The sequence below is a fragment of the Microcebus murinus genome, chromosome 8 (assembly GCF_040939455.1).
Source record: "Microcebus murinus isolate Inina chromosome 8, M.murinus_Inina_mat1.0, whole genome shotgun sequence".
NCBI classification, from domain to species: domain Eukaryota; kingdom Metazoa; phylum Chordata; class Mammalia; order Primates; family Cheirogaleidae; genus Microcebus; species Microcebus murinus.
The window spans coordinates 100,449,407-100,467,311 of NC_134111.1; the positions used below are offsets into that span (position 1 = coordinate 100,449,407).

Genomic DNA, 17,905 nt, shown 5'->3' on the forward strand with positions numbered 1-17,905 from the left:
TGCCCCTTTTCTGCATTGCTCCAAGGGGGCGTCGCCCCTGAAAGTGTTTGCACTTGTTTAAAACCACTTCTTTGTTCTGTGATTCAGGGGCACTCAGGTATGCCTCGTCCCTTCTGTTCATAAAGCTAGGAGTTTTAGCATGGAGCCCTTCGGGAGGCAGCCACAGAAGTGGGGCACTCGATGCATGGTGTAAACCCTTTCTGGGGAGAAACGGGGGCTGTGTTTTGGGTGGAAAGTGGTGAGGGGTTTTTTGTTTGTTTTTTTTTTTTTTTTTTAGAGAGACAGGGTCTTTTTTTTTTTTGAGACAGAGTCTCACTTTGTTGCCCGGGCTAGAGTGAGTGCCGTGGCATCAGCCTAGCTCACAGCAACCTCAATCTCCTGGGCTCAAGCAATCCTTCTGCCTCACCCTCCCGAGTAGCTGGGACTACAGGCATGTGCCACCATGCCTGGCTAATTTTTCTATATATATTAGTTGGCCAATTAATTTCTTCCTATTTATAGTAGAGACGGGGTCTCGCTCTTGCTCAGGCTGGTTTGGAACTCCTGACCTTGAGCAATCCACCCACCTTGGCCACCCCAGAGTCCTAGTATTACAGGAGTGAGCCACCATGCCCGGCCAAGAGACAGGGTCTTGCTCTGTCACCCAGGCTGGAACTCCTGGGCTCAAATAATCCTCCCACCTCAGCCTCCCAAGTACCTGGGACTACAGGCATGAGCCACCTAGCCTGACTAATGTTTTAATTTTTTCATAGAGTTGGGTGTCTTGCTGTATTGTCCAGGCTGGTCTCAAACTCCTGGGGTCAAGTGATCCTCCCACCTCAGCCTCCCAAAGTGCTGGGATTACAGGTGTGAGCCACTGTGCTTGGCTGGGGCTGTGGTTCGTAAGCCCCTCTCTGCACTGCTCCCTGAGGATGGAGCCCTGGCGTGCTGTGTGCCCATGTAAAACCGCTGCTTTTCCCTGTGGTCTAGAGACACTCGTGGGTATCTAATCCCCTCTGCTCCCAGAGTTGGGGAATTAAGAGCCACACTGTGGGGAACCTTAGAGTTAAGGTGCTGTAAGTAAGGTCCGAACCGTCCTCTCGGCAGGGAGAAGCTGGGCACTGGGGGTCCCTTCCCGGATGTGCGAGGTCCCCAGGGCAGGTCCATGCCCGAGAGCGGTAGGCCTGCCCAGGGTGGGAACCCGGGAAGCATGAGTAGGACGGAATGCGGTTAACGGGAAACTGAGATAGTGATCATAAGGCCCGAGAGACAATAGCCGCAGGCGTCTGGAGAGTCTGAAGGTCGTAAATCTAACTCTGACCACAGACGGCTGTGACGATGCCGGCAGGAACCGGTGACCGTTCAGAAAAAATTCACCCTCCCCAAACGTCTGTCCAAACCTCCTGTAAAACCCGCTGCTCTCCCCTTCCTCGGAGCGGCCGCTCTTTTTGGCCTCCGCCCATCTGCACCCAGATGCTCAAATACACAGCATTTTGCTACACCTCTCGCTGCGGACCTAACAGAGAACGCCTCCACTGTCCCACCTGTCCGATGCGATCTTTCCCAGTTGCCCGGTGGGCAGGAGTCTCTCAGCTGGCCTCTGATTTCTCCCAGAGGGAATCCGTCTGCGGATGGATGCTTCCCGGGTGCGGCTGTGGGTAGGAGGAGCGTCCAGAGCATCCTGTTCCGCCGTGTTGCTCGGGGTCAGTTTATTTCTGCTGCCTCAGAATGTACCAGCTGTCAGGGAGATAGCCGATCTGAGCCGGTGACACAGGGTAAAGTGAGCCACAACCCACAGTGGGGGGAGTGGGGGTCACGGCCACACGAGCAAGGGCTGAGAACCCCCGACCCAGGCAGGTGGGAGGAGGCCCGGGGAGGCCCAGGAAGAGCCACAGCCCGGGCCACATGAACAGCAGCCAGGACAAAGTGGGCATTTGGCCTGGAGGACAAGCCCGTGGCTTGGACCATGTGAAGAGGGGTTGCAGGGGCAGGGACCCCCACCAGGACACCAAGGTGTGGATTCCAGCTCATTGTGACGATTCTGCAGGCCAGGACACAACTAGAGTTTTCCCCAAGGAGAAGGGGCCTTGGGAAGTGGGAGTCCCCGCCTCAGAGGTTTCCAGGCAGGGCCGAGTGACCGCCCGATGGGTGCTGCAGAGAAGAGCTGCTGTCCCCAGACGAGGATGAAGTACACAGCTGCCAAGGGCTCGGCCAGTTATGTGCCATCCAAATCCATCGACTCCAAAACGCAATGACGAGTGAGCTTACAGAGCAAGGACTTCCTTGGGGCAGAAGGGCCAAGTTTCTCATTGTCCTGAAACTTCTATAAGCATGTGAAGGACTATAAATAGCACAACTGGTGGCCTGTATTCTTCTGCATGAAATACTCCCAAGGACCATCTCTTGCGGATCAGTTGCTGTGTGGTGACCCTCACCTGGGAGGAGGGTTGGCTGCTGATTCCAAAGCCTAAAGGGTCTCAGTTTCTCAAGAAGCCCCTTTACCTGCTACCCCATAGGCTGGGGGAGGTGATGGAAGTGTCCTGTGGCTCCTTGCCAGAGGAGTAGGAAGGGAAGATGCTAACTTAAACAAAAAGGGGTCCTAGTCCCTTCTGTTTCCTACAGGGGGAGATGGTGAAATTCAAATCTGTAAATAAATCCTCTGCAGTCTTAAAGGTACGGATGAGGGTATGGGGAAAGGAGAGCTGGACTCTCGAGCCCTGCCCTGTCCTGCCACAGCGTGACCCTGAGGGCACACCCTTGGGGGCAGAGAGTGCTCAGCCCTGCAGAAGCCTGGAGCAGGCAGCGGGGAGGGGGCATTACTCCTTACAACAAATCCAGGGCAAGTGGGCTCCTCACGCCAGCCTGGGGGAGTGGGAAGAAGCCCAGAAGGGGGAGGGAGGAGAGAAAGAAACAGCAGGTCTCAGTGGCTGACGGGCCATGCCCGCTCTGGCACCCAAACTTTCAGCAAAGCCTGTTACTCCACCCAGTTTCGTGGGGGTGGCACCCTGGGGAGGGCAGGAATCAGGGCACTGTCCAACATGGGGGGTGGGGTGGGAAAGGACCCGCACACCCAGGGGTCATGAGGAGAAGCCCAAGCCCCCTGGGAACCTACCCCAGAGGCCTTTGCATATGCAGGACTCTGGGCTTCCAACGTATTTGAAATGGGGTCTCCAGCCACCTAAAAATACTGCATCTAAGGCCCCTCACAGGCCGGGGCCACCAGGGTGCTGGCCATCTGGTCAGCACAGAAACAACCACGGAGGTGGCAGAAACTTCAATGTGGGCCCCACGGCGCTGGTTAGAACAGCCTAGGGCTCAGTGCTGGCTCAGTGCTGCTCAGCAGCACCTGTGTCCCTTCCTGGGTGCCCCAGAAATCCCAGGGCCACCAAGCTGGAGCTCCCCCAGGCCACTCTCCAGCCGGTCACCCCTGGGGTCCTCAGCAGGGCACAGAGGGGGAGGGGCTTGGCCCTGGGAGTGTCCAGGCCTCACTGCATTTTCTGAGCAGGACGGAAGTAACTCTATCAGTTCTGCTAAAGGCTCACCCCACAGGCCTCACCTTGCCACTGTCCCCTCTTTGGCCCTAGGAAGGGAGGCTGGCTTCAGATTCTTCCCGAATCTGTGCAGAGGTGGCACCCACAGGGCCCCCCCCAGCATCCCTGTCCCCGAGGACTCGGAGTCGGGCTCACACAGACACTCTCTGTGTCTCCCAGTCGGGGCACTATGGAGGCGGCAGCTGGGGCGGGAGGAGGGACACCCACACCAATCCGTCATCACAGTGGCTGCAGGCCAGCGCCGGGCGTCTCCCTCACACCTTATCTGCTGGAACACTCCTGTGGCCCAGGGAGGGTAGTAAGTCTCTTGCCAGAGTCACCCCGCGGTAGCCCTGGTCACAAGGCTGTGGATGACAGAAGCGGGTGGTGCAGAGCCCCAGCCAGCCACCTGAGCTGCCGAGGCGGAGCGGACGCCACTGCACCTGAGCACGCAGGTGGCGGCCTAGGCACAGGTGGCAACCATCACGGCGCCTTGGTTTCCCGCTACCGAGAGCTGAGTGGAGATTGCGTTCTGTCGCCCAGTGAGCCGTGCTCAGAGGAGCCCACTGCGGGCTGAGCCTGCCCTCGGAGACGACTGAGCCAACCCTACAACCACCCGGCCCTCGGCCACTTCTGGAATTACCCGGGAAGGGCCTTCACACCTGAGCTGATGCCCCTCACTGAGCGCGAGGGAAACCGAGGCCAGGCGGGCAGCTGCGCTGAGCTCACTCACACTCCTCCACCCCAGGAGAATCAGCCAGCAAACCCCCAGGGTGGCTCCTAGTTCAGGGCCTGGCAGACAGAGAGATGGCCGTGGTCCGTGCCACGTACGCCGTTTCCTAACAGAACTGGCTGACGCCGCGTCTAGCATGGACACTGAGCTCCACAGGACTGGGAACCCAAGACCTGCCCACCACCCGACACAAGCAGTGTGGCCTTGGGCTGGGCACAAGGCTCCATCTGTTAAAGGGACGTCCGTGGCTCTGTCCACCTCGCTGGATTGCAGTGAGGAGGCCCCTTGGGCCTGGTGTCACACACTGCCACTGGGCATCAGGACACCTGCTCTGGGCCAGCCTTGAGACCAGGAACATCTCATCCTCCCCCAGGCCACTCTCCAGCTGGTCACCCCTGGGGTCCTCAGCAGGGCACAGAGGGGGAGGGGCTTGGCCCCGGGAGTGTCCAGGCCTCACTGCATTTTCTGAGCAGTACGGAAGTAACTCTATCAGTTCTGCTAAAGGCTCACCTCACAGGCCTCCTGACCCCAGGAGGATTGGTCTCGGGTGGGGCTGGGGGCCTAGGGAAGCCCAGGGTGGGGACAAGAGGGCAGGGCCTGAGGATCTTGATTCCAGCAGAACCCTAGGCCAGAGGGGTGGGAGGGTCCCAGGCACCTCCCCCCTCCCAGGGTGGTAAGTCAAGGAAGGGAGAGGACTGACCCTGTGTCCCAGCTGCCCAAGAGGCATGGGTGTGCATGCACCCAGCCCAGGAGGACAGGTCCAGACACGCAGCACCTCCACGGGGTCCAGGGGCCTCCAAGGAACGTGCCCCAGAGAAGCCCTTGACAAACACCTGAGCCGGCTCCACGCCCAGGACCGAGCACTGTGCACTCTGCAGTTTCTCTGGCACCTCGGAACCCAGTGCCGTCCACCCCCTTCCTAGACTGGCCACTCCCATGGTGTCCTCCTCAGTTCCAGCCTCCTCCTCAGGGCCACGTGTTGTGGGGGTACCCCAGGCTCAGCTCACAGGGACTTTTTAAAGGTCACTCAAGTCTAGGGGCAGGGCAAGGTTCGATGTTCTCCGAGCATAAATAGGACAGGAGCTGGGCTGGCAAGAGATCCACCACTGCCATGTGGGACATGGGGACAGGCCACAGAGGGCAGTGCCCAGGGAGGGGGTTCACCCCTCTAGGCTGCCCCTGTGGTAAGAAAACAGACCTGGGAGGAAGGGCAGGCACTCACTTGTCCCCGTCCCTGCAGATGCTGGGGACGCCGGAGAGGGGCTCCCAACACGAGAATCTTCCCTCCCCTTGCCACCCTCCGTGACTGGGCGGGGCCGGCCAGGCAGCTGTGTCCAGCCCACGGAGCAGTCCCTGCTCCCGTCCACCCTCGGCCACACCAGGAGGCCCCGCAGGCCGAGGGGAAGCCGGGACGCCATGTGGACCAGCCCCCACCTCCGTGTAGCTGTGTGCCACAATCCCCCTTTCCGGAGGGGACACCAATGCCCAGGGCCTGGCTAAGACATGGCGGCAGCTTCTCCTGCTCCAGACGCCCAGGGGACACAAGTCCCAGCACCCCCTGGAATGCGGGTCGCCGAATCGCAAGGCTGAACTGGGGGTGAACCCCGGGCAGAGCTTTGGGTGGGGAGGCTGGGCCAGGGAGGAATCAGAGGTTGGTGGAAAAGACAGATGAGCCCGGGGACATGGGACAGAGGGGACTGAGACAGGACCACCAGGAGGTGTCCTCTAGGGTCCCCGCCGTGCGAGGCCTGAGCCCTCCCGCAAAGGACGCGCTCCAGCCCTGCCTGCCCGGCAGCCCTTGAGGAGGCCGAGGCAACAGTACAGCGATTTATTGACCAGACTTAGCAGCAAGGATACAGCGAAGGTGGGGCCTGGCCAGTCCAGCCCGGCAGGGGGTCTGGCCCCCTAGAGCCCAGGCTGGTGACCCCAGCGTGTGGCCCCCATCTCCCCAGAGCCCACCCCCAGCCCTGCTCCTGGCCCCTCATGAAGCGAGGGCCAGCGGGGGGTCAGGTCCTGGAGGGGCTGGGGAGCCAGGTGGTGCGAGAGGCTGGCGCCGGGTACATGCCTGCCCCGGCAGCCGGCAGGAGGTGATGCGTGCGGGGCGGCGGGGACGTGTGGGCAGGCGGCGGGCTCACCACACGGAGCACTTGTGGACAGGGTTCATGGGAGAGTCCTTGGGACAGTGGAAGGCCCGGCCGAACTCCTCGAACTGGGACACGCTGCCCAGCACCCTGGGGCAGGGAGAGACCCGTGCAGTGTGGGGCCAGGAGCCAGCCACAGCCACCAACTTCCAGGGCTGGCCCTATCCCTTCCCGCCCCCACCACACGAGGGGCACGGGGCCCAGCGGGCAGGGCACACCTGTAGTGCTCAGGCGCGTGCTTGTCGGTCAGCACCTGCAGGTAGATGGACTGCGACCGCCGCTTGATGCACCAGTTCTGGGCCAGGAGGGACGGAAGGGAGGAGGGGGGAGATGAGGCCAGGCATCCACTGTCCCCTACCAGGCACGCCAGGCCTTACGGCCCCCACCAGAATCACAGGGCCCACCTCTGAGGGGACGGTGACAGGAGACAGGCTGGACCCACGGGTCTGGCCATGAGAGGCCTGGCTCAGGCAGGGCTGGGACCAAGCCCGGATGCTGTGTCCCCACCCCCCGGCCCAGTCCAGCCCCCACGCGGCCCACCTGGGCAAAGGCAATGAAGAAGAGCTGGTTGTGCGTGTACTTGAGCCGGTGCAGCGGGTGCTCTGGGCCGTGCTCCCGCACCCACTTCTGGTAGGCCTGGGGGCGCAGACAGCGTGGGGCGCTGTGCCACCCTGCCCCGGGCACTGCCCCTCTCCACCCTCCTCCCCGTCAGCCCCACCAGGATGCCAGCCCAGCTCTGCACGCCACCCACCCTGCGGAGTCCCTGACCCCAGGCAGGTGCCACCCCCTCCAGGCAGCCCTCTCTGCTCTCCTGTGAAGGTGGGGGCCCGTGGGTCCTTCCTCTTCCCGTGGACCGTGTGTCCCGTGCGGGCCCTGCCCCCGCCGACCAGAGCACAGCAGGACGGGCAGGGGGGTGGCTCTGTCCCATCTGGAGCCCTTATCAGCTCCCCGCCCCTCTCCCGCAGGGCCGAGGCCGGGCAGGCGGCTCACGTGGTAGGCGAGCTTGAGGCCGCCCATGTCTGCGATGTTCTCGCCAAGCGTGTGCTTCCCGTTCACCTGCCGGGCGGGGAGCAGGTCAGGGCCGCTTGGAGCCTGGCCGGCCTCCCTCCAGCGGCGTGCCCTGGGCCCCGGCCCCTAACTCCCGCCCACCCTCGCCTGCCCTCGCCCAGGTGTGAGTGAAGCTCCAACCACCTCCTCCCACCCCCACCCCGTGTGCCCGTGATCCGTGTGAACTTGTCACGTGCCCGTGTGTGTGTGCACAGGACCCGTGTGTGCAGGGACGCGGGCTGCACGTGCACGTGGGTGTGCATCATGCTCCCAGTCTGCGCCAGCTGGGCACAGGGGCCGGTGTGGGGTCTCACCCGCTGGTTGTAGACAGTGAAGTTGTCGTAGAGGTGGACGATGCACTCGGCCTTGCGCAGGAAGCGGCTGTAGGAGGCCTCGGTCCACCAGTGCAGCAGGTTCCCTGTGCGGTCATACTGGCCCCCTGTGGGCGGCAGCAGGCCGAGGCTGGCCCTCCCCCCAGAGACGCCCCTCCCCCGCCCCCACCCACTGCGCATGCTCCCCTCCCCCGGCCACCCTCTCAGGCCCCAGCAAGCCTCACCCCAGTCGTCGTAGCCATGGGTCAGCTCGTGCCCAATGATGGTGCCGATGCCCCCGTAGTTCAGAGACCTGGGCCACAGCAGCAGCGTCAGACCCTCGCCATCCCAGCTCTCCGAGAGCCCCACGCTGCGGCCCAGGCCTGAAAGGCCCCCAGCCAGGCCAGGAGGTGGCACAGGGAGGCCACGGAGGCACCTGAGTGGTCCTGGGGCACTCATGCCCCAGCTTCCCCACGAGCTCTGTGACAGAGGCCAGCGTGCCTGCCCAGCTGCCTGGCAGGAAATAACATCTAACAGAACTGGCAGGGCAGTGCAACAGGGCTGCAGAGACACAGGAGGGAAACTGAGGCACCCACGTGGGGGTCTGGCCTCCTACCCCATCACTACAGAGACTCCATTTTTGAAACACCTAACCAAGCCTCAAACAAGGAAGGAAGAACTTGGGAAGTTAAAAAAAAATAAATAAATAAAAACCTATACATTTTTCTAAGTAACCAAGGATGAAGTGTGACTACAGGAACCAGGATCCACGGCCGCCGTGACCGAGCCAGGTTCCGGGGCTGTCGGAGCTGCACCCGACACTCACGCACCTAGCAGGCAAGTCCGCGCGGCGGCTTCCGGGGCAAGGTCTGTACTCACTGTGGGAAGTCGGGGTCGTACAGGGTGGGCTGCAGGATGCCGGCAGGGAATACTGCAAGGAAGGCGTGGTCAGCGGGAGACTCACCTCGCTCAGGCCCCACCCCCGTGGGGACACGCCCTTACCCATCTGGTTCTTGTTGGGTAGATAGTAGGCGTTGAGCGCCTGTGGGGGCAGCAGCCACCTGGGGAGGAGGGCAGGGCTCAGCTGGGGGCACACGCCCTCCCCCTTCCCGACCCTCACCTCCTAGCCTCCTCCTTGAAGGCCGCCCCAGATGCCAAGCCACAGCCCTCTCTTGACAGTACATCAGGGCCACCTGGGCTGGGCCCCAACCCCATGCCCTGGACGGGCCCCTGCACCCCCATACCCACAGGGTAGGAGGCAGTTCAGCCCCCAGCCCCTGCCCTGGGACAGGAGCCCTCTCCCCGTGACCCTCCTCTGGCCCCAGCTCTGGCCAGGCACGCACGTGGACTTGTCCACCTCCTGCCGGATCTTCTTGACTGACAGCTGGATGCTGAAGCGGATACTGTTCAAGATGTTCTTGAAGTAGGTCTTCTCGTGGACCTCAAACTGCACGGGGGGCGAGCAGTCAGCGCCAGGCCAGGCCAGGGCTCAACACAGCAGGGCCCCAACTGGGCCCTGCAGGCGGCCTGCCCCGGCAGGGGGCGCCGTCAGCTGAGGGTCAGGCTGGGCTGTCGGCGACGGGGCGACGGGGCCCACCTCGTACTCCTTGTCCACGGCCTCGGGTCTGAGCAGGAAGTCCGGGTAGCCGACCATCACCATCATGTACTGGAGCTGTGGGCCAGGGGCTGGGTGAGAGTGGCCGGGGCCTCGGAGGACAGCCCCCACACTACCAGGGGGTAGTGCCAGGGCAGCCTGGGTGTGGGCGTCAAGGCGGGGGGTGGGGGGGAGGGGCTGGCTGGGTATCGTCTCCTCCGCGAACATATCTTTGTCCCTTTTGTTTCTGTTTCTAAAGTCAGGGTTTCACTCGCTCAGCCAGGATGGAGGGCAGTGGCACAATCACAGCTCACTGCAGCCTCGGACTCCTGGGCTCAAGCGATCCTCCCACCTCAGCCTCCTGAGTTAGTGGGACTACAGGCATGAGCCGCTGTACCCAGCGCTTTTGTTCTCTTTCATTGGCACACAGTAGGCACTCAATAAATGTCCATGGAACCAACAGGTGGGATGAGGGCCCAGCTCACCTTGGCCCGAGCAGCCGCCTTGGTCTCAGCGTCCATCCAGTCCAGCTCCTCCAGGCGCTGGCCCAAGATGTACTTGATGTCTTCCACCAGCTGCTCCACCTGCGGGTCAGGGGGCCGGGAGCAAGGGTTGACCGGGCAGGCTTTCACTCTGGGCCCCCAGCTGCTGGGATGAGGGGTACCCCTGTCGTTCCCCACCACTTCTAAGCTCAGGGCTTGGTGCTGAGCACCAAGGGGAGACCTTGGAGGTGGGGATCCGGGACCTGCCCCCTCGACAATAATCTCCGTGTCTAGAAGGGGCAACTGCTGCAGCAAGGACCACGGATGTCGCTCAGGCCAGGCCTCCTGAGCAGGGCCGAGAAGGCTTGGCATGGAGAAAGCTTGGTCTGTCACCTGTGGCTGACAGTCCAGCCTGGCTTCCTGGAGGAGGAGGCCTAGTGAGGAGCAGAGAGGACTGAGCCCTAAGCCAGATCAACTGTCCTGACTACAGGAGGGATGTAGGGACGCCCCACACTCGGACAAGGCCACAGAAGGGCTCCACATTCAGTTCGGCACCTGCACCCCCACCTAAACCCAGGGCTGCCCACCTTGACTTTGCTGGCAGCTGAGAAGTGCTCATGTACAAAGAGGGCACCGAGTGCCATGCCAAAGTGGCGGTTGGCCTGGCCCAGGCAGACCCGGGCCAGCTCCTGTGGCTTGTCGCTACCCTCCATCTCACGTGCCAGCTCGTGCAGTGCCTCACGGAATGGTGGTGACAGGTGCTCACTCAGGACCACCACCACGCGCCACACCAGGTAGTTGTGCAGGATCCTGGGGGCCATGTGAAGCAGGTGGGTGTCCAGACATGCATATGGGCCACCCAAGGGCGCCTCCCACCCCACCCTAGGCCCCCCAGCTGGGGCTGGACCCAGCACCCACACAGCTCCCACAAAGAAGGGGGCGAGATCATTCCAGGTGTGTAGAGGCTGACCCTGGAGTGCCCTGAGCCTCCGTCACACAGCAGGACACTCTTGCTACTGACACCAGCCCCCGATGCTGATGGCCCAGCACCGTTTGCTCACATGCTGTGGGGAGGGAAACTGGGCGCTTGGGCGTGACGCACCTGAGAGCTGGCCTGGAGAGGCCTCGCTTCCTCCCCAAGGTGGGCAGAGACCAGGAGGCTCTCCCCAGGGAATCCCTGGGACAGCAGGGTTGTGGCCACACTGTCCCTTTCCAGCTATCCCCAGGTGAAGAAACTGCAGCTCCAGAAGCTCACAGCCCTGCCCAGGGGCCCACAGAGCAGGTGGGAGAGTCGGGACGTGAACCCAGGGCTCTGGACTCCTATCTCGGAGGCGCTACCTGCCTCCCCAGTGTGGCAGCTGGACAGAGGCGGAGCTTGAAACTGGAAGCCCACCCAGCTGACAGGGCCAGGGCGCAGGGGCGGGGCCTGGGGCAGTGGGCAGGGGCCGATCTGCAGCCGTACCTGCGGGGTGTGGAGCGAATGAGCTGGGACACCTGCTGCATGTAGTCTGTGGCCAACAGCACCACCTCCTCGTCCTCGGAGAAGTCCTCCTGGAAGATCTGGTCCAACAGCCACTTCCACCGCAGCTGTGGGACCAAGGACAAGGACAGTGAGGCTGGGAGCGGCAGGGGCCGGCGAGGATGGGGGTGGGGGTCAGGTAGAGGCAACAAAGGGACAGGGGAGCCTGTGGAGAGGGAAAGCCTTGCCCCTCTCTGGGGAGGGGTGACCCGCTGGTCCCAGAATCAGCACCGCCCTCACTCTGCGTGCCAGGACGGAGCCACACTCACATGGGGGGTGATCTTCTGCAGCTGCCCCAATGTCACCTTGTTGTACATGGAGCTGACGTCTCGCCGGAGGTCATCATACTCCGACACAGTGATCTGGAGGTGGACAGCAGAATGGACCCAGCCCTGCCCCATCGTCCCTCCCCTGCCCGCGGCACCCCCAAGCCCTGCCCGCTCACGTTGGCCAGCCGCTGCTCCAGCTGCAGGATCTCCTGGGCCTTCTGCTCCACTGCATCGGCACCCAGGAGGCTGAGCACACGCTCCATGAACACCCTGTATGCTGCCAGGACCTGCGCCGGGAGAGGGGGCTCCTCCAGGCTGGGGGACAGGCCAGCCCCGGTCTACTCCTCCCAGGAACCCAGGCCTTCCCTGCAACCCGATCCCGTGGCCCAGCACCTTCTCACTCTCCTCGTCCTGAGCTAGGTACAAGGTCCTCTCTGGCAGGGTGAGCCCGTCCTGGTCGATCTGGGGAGGGAGAGAGGGACCAGGGATAAACACGCAGCTCCCCAGACAGACTGAATCCCCCCAAATGCCCAAACACAGGGTGTGCCAGACATCCACTGTCACAGCCCCAGGAGCACACAGACACCTGCCCCTCGCTCCACCCAGACAAGCTGGACAAAGCCCTGATGGCTGCCAGTCCCAGCCTGGGGCACCACTGCAGAGCTCAGCCCCCAATCCTTCCCCCTGTACGCCTACTTTCCCCACCTGTGCGGGGCTCGGGGCACTCGCAGGGCCTGGCGCTGAGAACTGAGACCTCTGGCATCCCTGGCAGCCCCAGCCCCTCAGTGCATCCCTCCCGCCCTCACCGCCTGCCAGAGGCCTGGGAAATTGCGGCTCCCGCGGCTCCGCTAAACACTGCAATTACCCAAGGGAAATTACTCGCGCCCTCCTCCCGCCTTCTGCCCCTGCCTGCTCTCCTCCTTTCCTCTCCCCTCCCCTTCTGCGGGCAACAGGACCCTGCAGGCTGGGCAAGAGCGCCCTGAGTCCGCCGCTGCCTGTAGGGTGCTCGAGGAGACGCACTCACGCGGATGACATAGCGCGAGGAGTTCCTGTCGTCCAGGCTGACCGTGAGCGAGAAGAGAGCGGCCGCGCTGTACACGCCCTGCGCCTTGTACAGCAGCCGGTTGAGGTCCCAGCGCGCTGCAGCCCCTGGGTGCTCCGGCGCCCCGCCCAGGTCCCAGCCCCCGCAGTCCTCGATGACCTCCAGCATGGGCCCCGGGCCGAGCCGCTCGATCTCCCGCATGTCGAGGCACGAGCGGAAGAAGGCGCGCACCTTGCGCTGGGCCGAGCCGCCCGGGCCACCCCCGGGCCGCGCCAACAGGCGCCGCAGCCGCTCCTCGTTCTGCTCGCCGATGGCCGCTATGGTGCCATAGGTGAGCTTGTCGTCGGGGATGGCGTGGCGCCGCAGCCAGCCGCCGCACGCGAACGAGTAGAAGTCCTGGCACGGGTCGATGCTGGCGTCCAGGTTAGCGGACAGGAAGCGCGCGGCGCGCGCGAAGGCCTTGCGCTCCGGGCAGCCCTCGGGACAGGCGCCGCCGCCGCCCCCCGCGCCCGGGCCCAGGTACTTGAGCACCAGCATGGCCGCCAGGATGGCGCAGAGGCCGGCGGCGAACACCAGCCCCGACAGCAGGCACACTTCGCGCCGGTTCCAGCGCGGCAGCCCGGCCCGGGCCCCGGAGGCGCTGCGCCCCGCGCTCAGCGGGAAGCCGGGAGGCAGCGACGTTCCGCGCGCGCCCCCAGCGCCGCACCGGCTCACGTACTTGACTTCCTGGAACTCGTCGTAGTGCGCAGTCATCGAATACGGGGCCTCCATGGCGCCCCTTGGTCACCGCCACTACAGGACGCACCCGGCCGCCGGCCTCCTCGCGGGCCTCCGCATGGCCCCCGGGGCCGCAGCTGCGGGAAGGACAGAGGCAGGCTCAGAGAGGCGCCGCAGCCCGACGGGGCCCACGGGCAAGGCACGGCGAGGCGGGGCTGGGCCTAGGGGCAGAGCCCCCAACCGCGGGCCCAGGCCGCCCCACTGCGCGGACGAGAGAAGAGGAAAGCACAGCGCGGTCGCCTGGCCCCAGCGTGCACAGTGGAGTCCTTTCCTGCCCCCCAATTCCCTGCACACACGTGCCGGCCGCAGGGTTGGGAGGCCCCTGACATAAAACTGCAGGCGCCGCCACCGGGCATGGCACTTAGTAGGCCTTCGCCGAAAGGCTGTCTCTTCCCTTTGCCTTTCTTGTCTGCGACCTGCCACAGCCAAGGCTGGGTGGGGGAGGCGGAAAGAGCGAGGCTGGAGAAAGGAGGTGTGGTCAGGAGCGCGTCTATGCGGACCCTGAAGTGCTTCCCGCTCTCCGCACTGGACCGAGATGCTCAACAAAGCGGCCACAGAACCAAACTTTGTCCTCGCGGAAGTCCGCAGGACCACTCCTAGTCCCATGCCCGGCTCCTTCTGCTCCGCAGCCCGAATGCCCACCAGCCCCTTCCCAGCGCCGCGCGCCGTCGGCCCGGAGTCGGGAAGATACCCCCCCCCACGACCCTCACGGAGGTTCCGAAACCGGATCCGTCCCCATCCCCGCCCCGGGCCACTCCTGGCTTCAACAGGTTCTCCCTGGAACCCAAACTTGGGCGAAGTTTCACCCCGGGCGGTGCGCGAGCTGGCCGGGCGCACCGGAGCCCTGGCGCCCCGCCGCCGCGCAGTCCGCGGAGCCCGGGAGCCGCAGCCGCAGCCGGAGCCGCAGCCGCGAGGACGCAGACAAAGCCAGGAGGCTCGGCGCAGCGGCCGCGGCGGTGGCGGAGGTGGCTACGGTGGTGGCCGCGGCGGCTGCGGACTCGGCCGACACTTACCCCGCAGGTGCGCGCCGGGGCCGCGCGGGGACAGAGCGGGTCGGGCCCGAGCCGGGGCCTGGGGCTTGAGCGCAGCGGCGCGGCGACCGCTCTCCCGGTGCGCCCGCCGCCGCCTCTGCCGCCGCGCCACGCCGCCCGCCGGCTCGAGGGAGGGGGCGCGCCGGCGGCTCCACCCTCCTCCGCCGGCCTCTCGCCCCCTCCTTCTGCCTGCGTCCCTCCGGGCTACCTGGCAGCGCGGCGGCAGCGCGGACACGCTCACGAGAGTCGTGCACGGGCTCCGGTCGGGACTCCGGGGCAGCCGCTCCTCCAGGGAGGGGGCCCCTCCGATCCCGCGCCCCACCTGATCCGCCCACCAGCCCACTGGGAAGAGCTGAAGCCGGAGCGAAGGAAGCGCGGCTGTCCCAGCGAGCCCACGGGACTGGACCGCCACCCCGGAGGCTTCTCCGAGGGGCTGGGGCGCCGCCTGTAGCGGCCCGTGACCGCCGCGCCCGTTCCTGACGCCCAGCGCACCTGCGGTAGGGCCTTCCACGTCCTCCGTCCAGCCCCTGCCCAGGGGCAGCCCTCTCCGAGGGCGTCGGGGCTTCGGCTTGGCCCACTCCCTGCCCCCAGCCCTGGTGGAGGGAGAGCAGAGGAGAGCCCTGCAGGCAGAGGGCCCGGGCTGAGACTGCGCCCCACGCCCAGCCTTGGCGGGCCCTGGCTCCCTGCTCAGGATGTCCCTGGCCCAGGTAGGGAGAAAAGGCCAAGAGGAGAGAGAGAGGCCTCCCGCGGGACACGGTGCGGGCTGAGCCTGCCCCCGCCCCCAGCAGCCCAGCCCTCGCACAGGCCTGGGCCTGGGTATATGGACTGGCGGGAGGACAGGCTGGGTGGGGGCTCTGAATTTACCCAGCCCTGTCTTCTCCCAGTTGAACTTGCAGTTTAAGATCGGGCTTCCCTCTGCCTGTGTCCCCACCATAGCCACAGGCCTGGCCTACAGGGCCCCGGAACTCAGGTTCCAGCCTGCAGGACTGGCCTAAACAATGTCTGAGACAGCCGTGGTGTGCCATCTGATGAAAACCACCACAGGGTGGGGACTCAAGGGACCCACCGATCACCTTGTCCCCCTCCTCTGTGGCACAACATCAGCCCAGGTACTGGCCCCTGGCCCTGAGTGGCCGCCTCTGCCCCGTCCTGTCTGTCCTCTGTGTGTCCCTTGCTGCATCTCTGAGCCCCCACTCGGAATCTTCTGCCTCCATCTCTGGCCACCCCAGGCCCTCCTCGGCCCCATGCGTTCCTCTCCGGTCCTGTTAACTCCGGCGAGGAGGGATGGAATTACTTAAAATGGGTGATTCCATGAGGGGGAGGGGAGGCCAGGGAGGTGGCAAAGTGGCTCTTTGTGCTTTTAATCTGCATTTTTCCCTCAATGTTCCGTCTCCAGGAGGATAATTTTCCAGCCTTTTCAGGCCCTGATTGGTATCATTTCTCCAGCAATGACAGCTTTTATTTTCCCCGAAATGAATGCCGTGAAATTTCCAAGAAATATAAAAATGGATATTGTCTCAGGGAGCCGATGCTCTTCCGACAGAAAGGCACGGAGGCAAACATGCTTCCCTAGGGACTCTCCTGCTCAAGCCACCAGCGGTGGGGGACCCGGGTCCTCAGCCCTCCCCCTCCCTCCCTCCCAGGCCAGCTCAGAGGACCCCTTCTGGCCATCCGTCCCCAGGCTCAGCTGCCATTGATCTGTGTGTGGGTCTCCCCACTCCCAGCCAGGGCCCTGCCTGCCTGGCTCCCCACCCATCCCCCGCACCCACCCCACGAGCCTCCTCTGGCCTCACCCCAGCCCAGAGCACAGCAACGGGGGCCCACCGGACTTGACTTGGCTTTGGGCCCTCTGGCCATGCAGTCCTGGTCACCCCTACCCAGCCTGCCAGTAAGCAGGGCAAGGGACCCTCTCCTTGGCTCTTCTGCCCTCCAGAAAGGGAACTGAGGCTGCACATGGGGGGTAGGTAGGGGGTTGGCAGTGACCTGGTCTCCAACTCTCTTTTGGGGGCTTCCCCTCACCCCTAATTGCCAAAGTGACTCCATGACTTGTGAGCAAGAGGATGACAGGCCACAGCAGTGCCCAGCTAAGCCCAGCCGAGCCCTGAGTGAGGCAGCTGTGTACCCAGCTTGGGGGCGGGGTGCACAGGGCAGAGCTGGCGGGTTCGGGAGCTGACCTCTGTCTCCCCTCTGACCGAGGGCAGATCCCTGCCCCCCTGCCAGAGGGGCATCGCGGGATCTGGGTTCTGGGAAAGGAACACTGAGCACCCACAACTCCCAGCTTCGTGGGGGGCAGCAGTGCTCACACTAAGGACTCACACCTGTGGAGCGTCATCAGGTGAGGTGCTCAGTGCCTTGCTCCCAGGGAGGCGCCAGCCCAGAGTCAGGCCTGGCCCAGCCCGGAGCCCAGTCGTGGTCAGACCCATTTCTGTCCCTTCTGGCTTGCACAAGTGGCAGGGACGGAACACCCTGCCCTGCTTTGGTATGTTGGAGCAGGGAGTCAGCTCGGCGAGCCCCCCCAGCCTCCACCCTGTCCAGCCAGCCCCCACCCTCCCAAATATTCTGTAGTATCTTCTGTGCCCTGAATACACGCCCCCCCCAACCCGTTCCTGCCCTCTGCCCAGCCTCCCAGGCCTCATCCCATCTATTATTCACAGCGCAAAATGGATTTTTAATTTGAGAAATGAAATGACTCTCCCAAGGGGCTGGGGTGGCAGGGAGGGGGCGGAGAAGGGCTGGAGCCGTGGGGCGGGCACCACAGTGCTGACTCAGGCGCTGGAAAGCAGGGTCCCCACAGCAGACCTGGGGGCTCCCAAAGGCACCTGTAGCCCCCCACCCAGCCCTGTACCTCCACTCCTCCCCGTTGCAATGGGGTGAGGGGGTGCTCATCAGTCCTGCCTGAGCCTCCAGTGGGGTCTGCTTCTGGCCAGGCGGGGGGAGGGACGGCAAGACCCTGTGCTCTACTGGCCTTCGGATTCCTATGTCTCAAGGCCAGCCCTTAGGCCCCTGGCCTGGCCCATTCATCACCTCCCCAAACTCCCTGGCCCTCCCCAGGCTGGGCTCGAGTAGCTCCTCCAGTTCCTCCAGCCCTCTCTGAGCTCCACTGCTGGGCCCTGGCCCCTAGCAAGGCCCACTCCAGACTGGATGGCTGCCCGGGCCTGCAGCTCCCGGAACCCCTCCTCACCCCTCATGACTGGGCTTGCATACCGTAATGTGCGCAAGAGGCAGCAGCCTCTTCTCAGCCCTTCTTTGTCCTTCTCTGTCTCCCCATCCCCTCCCTCCCTCCTCCTTCTGGTCACTGTGATACACGTTCATTTCCCAGAGCATAGCTGGCTCTCTCAAACCTCAGGCCTTAGCACTTGCTGTGCGGGCTGCCTGGACGCCCTTCCTCCATTCCCTCTTCCATTTGCAGATTGCCAGTCGTCCTTCTGGGCCACTCGAGAGCGCCCTCCT

At 64.2% G+C, this 17,905-nt stretch overlaps 1 protein-coding gene across 2 annotated transcripts; it reads right to left on the reverse strand.

The window, feature by feature from the left end:
* Positions 1-6,056: 6,056 nt before the first annotated feature.
* ECEL1 (endothelin converting enzyme like 1) lies at positions 6,057-14,554 on the reverse strand. 2 transcript variants are annotated; one of them, XM_076005383.1, is made up of 18 exons: positions 14,438-14,554; positions 12,630-13,501; positions 11,999-12,067; positions 11,782-11,892; positions 11,606-11,698; positions 11,280-11,404; positions 10,405-10,627; positions 9,821-9,919; positions 9,339-9,413; positions 9,091-9,188; positions 8,744-8,802; positions 8,621-8,672; positions 7,987-8,054; positions 7,745-7,869; positions 7,374-7,439; positions 6,924-7,019; positions 6,602-6,678; positions 6,057-6,473 (listed from the first exon to the last, which is right to left on the reverse strand). In XM_076005383.1, exons 2-18 carry the CDS (start codon positions 13,416-13,418, stop codon positions 6,374-6,376), a joined length of 2,325 nt encoding a protein of 774 aa, XP_075861498.1. In that variant the 5' UTR covers positions 13,419-13,501; positions 14,438-14,554; the 3' UTR covers positions 6,057-6,373. The 2 variants fall into 2 exon arrangements, with proteins under 2 accessions (XP_075861498.1, XP_075861497.1); XM_076005382.1 differs by having other exon boundaries at positions 9,085-9,188.
* Between the last annotated feature and the right edge of the window lie 3,351 nt (positions 14,555-17,905).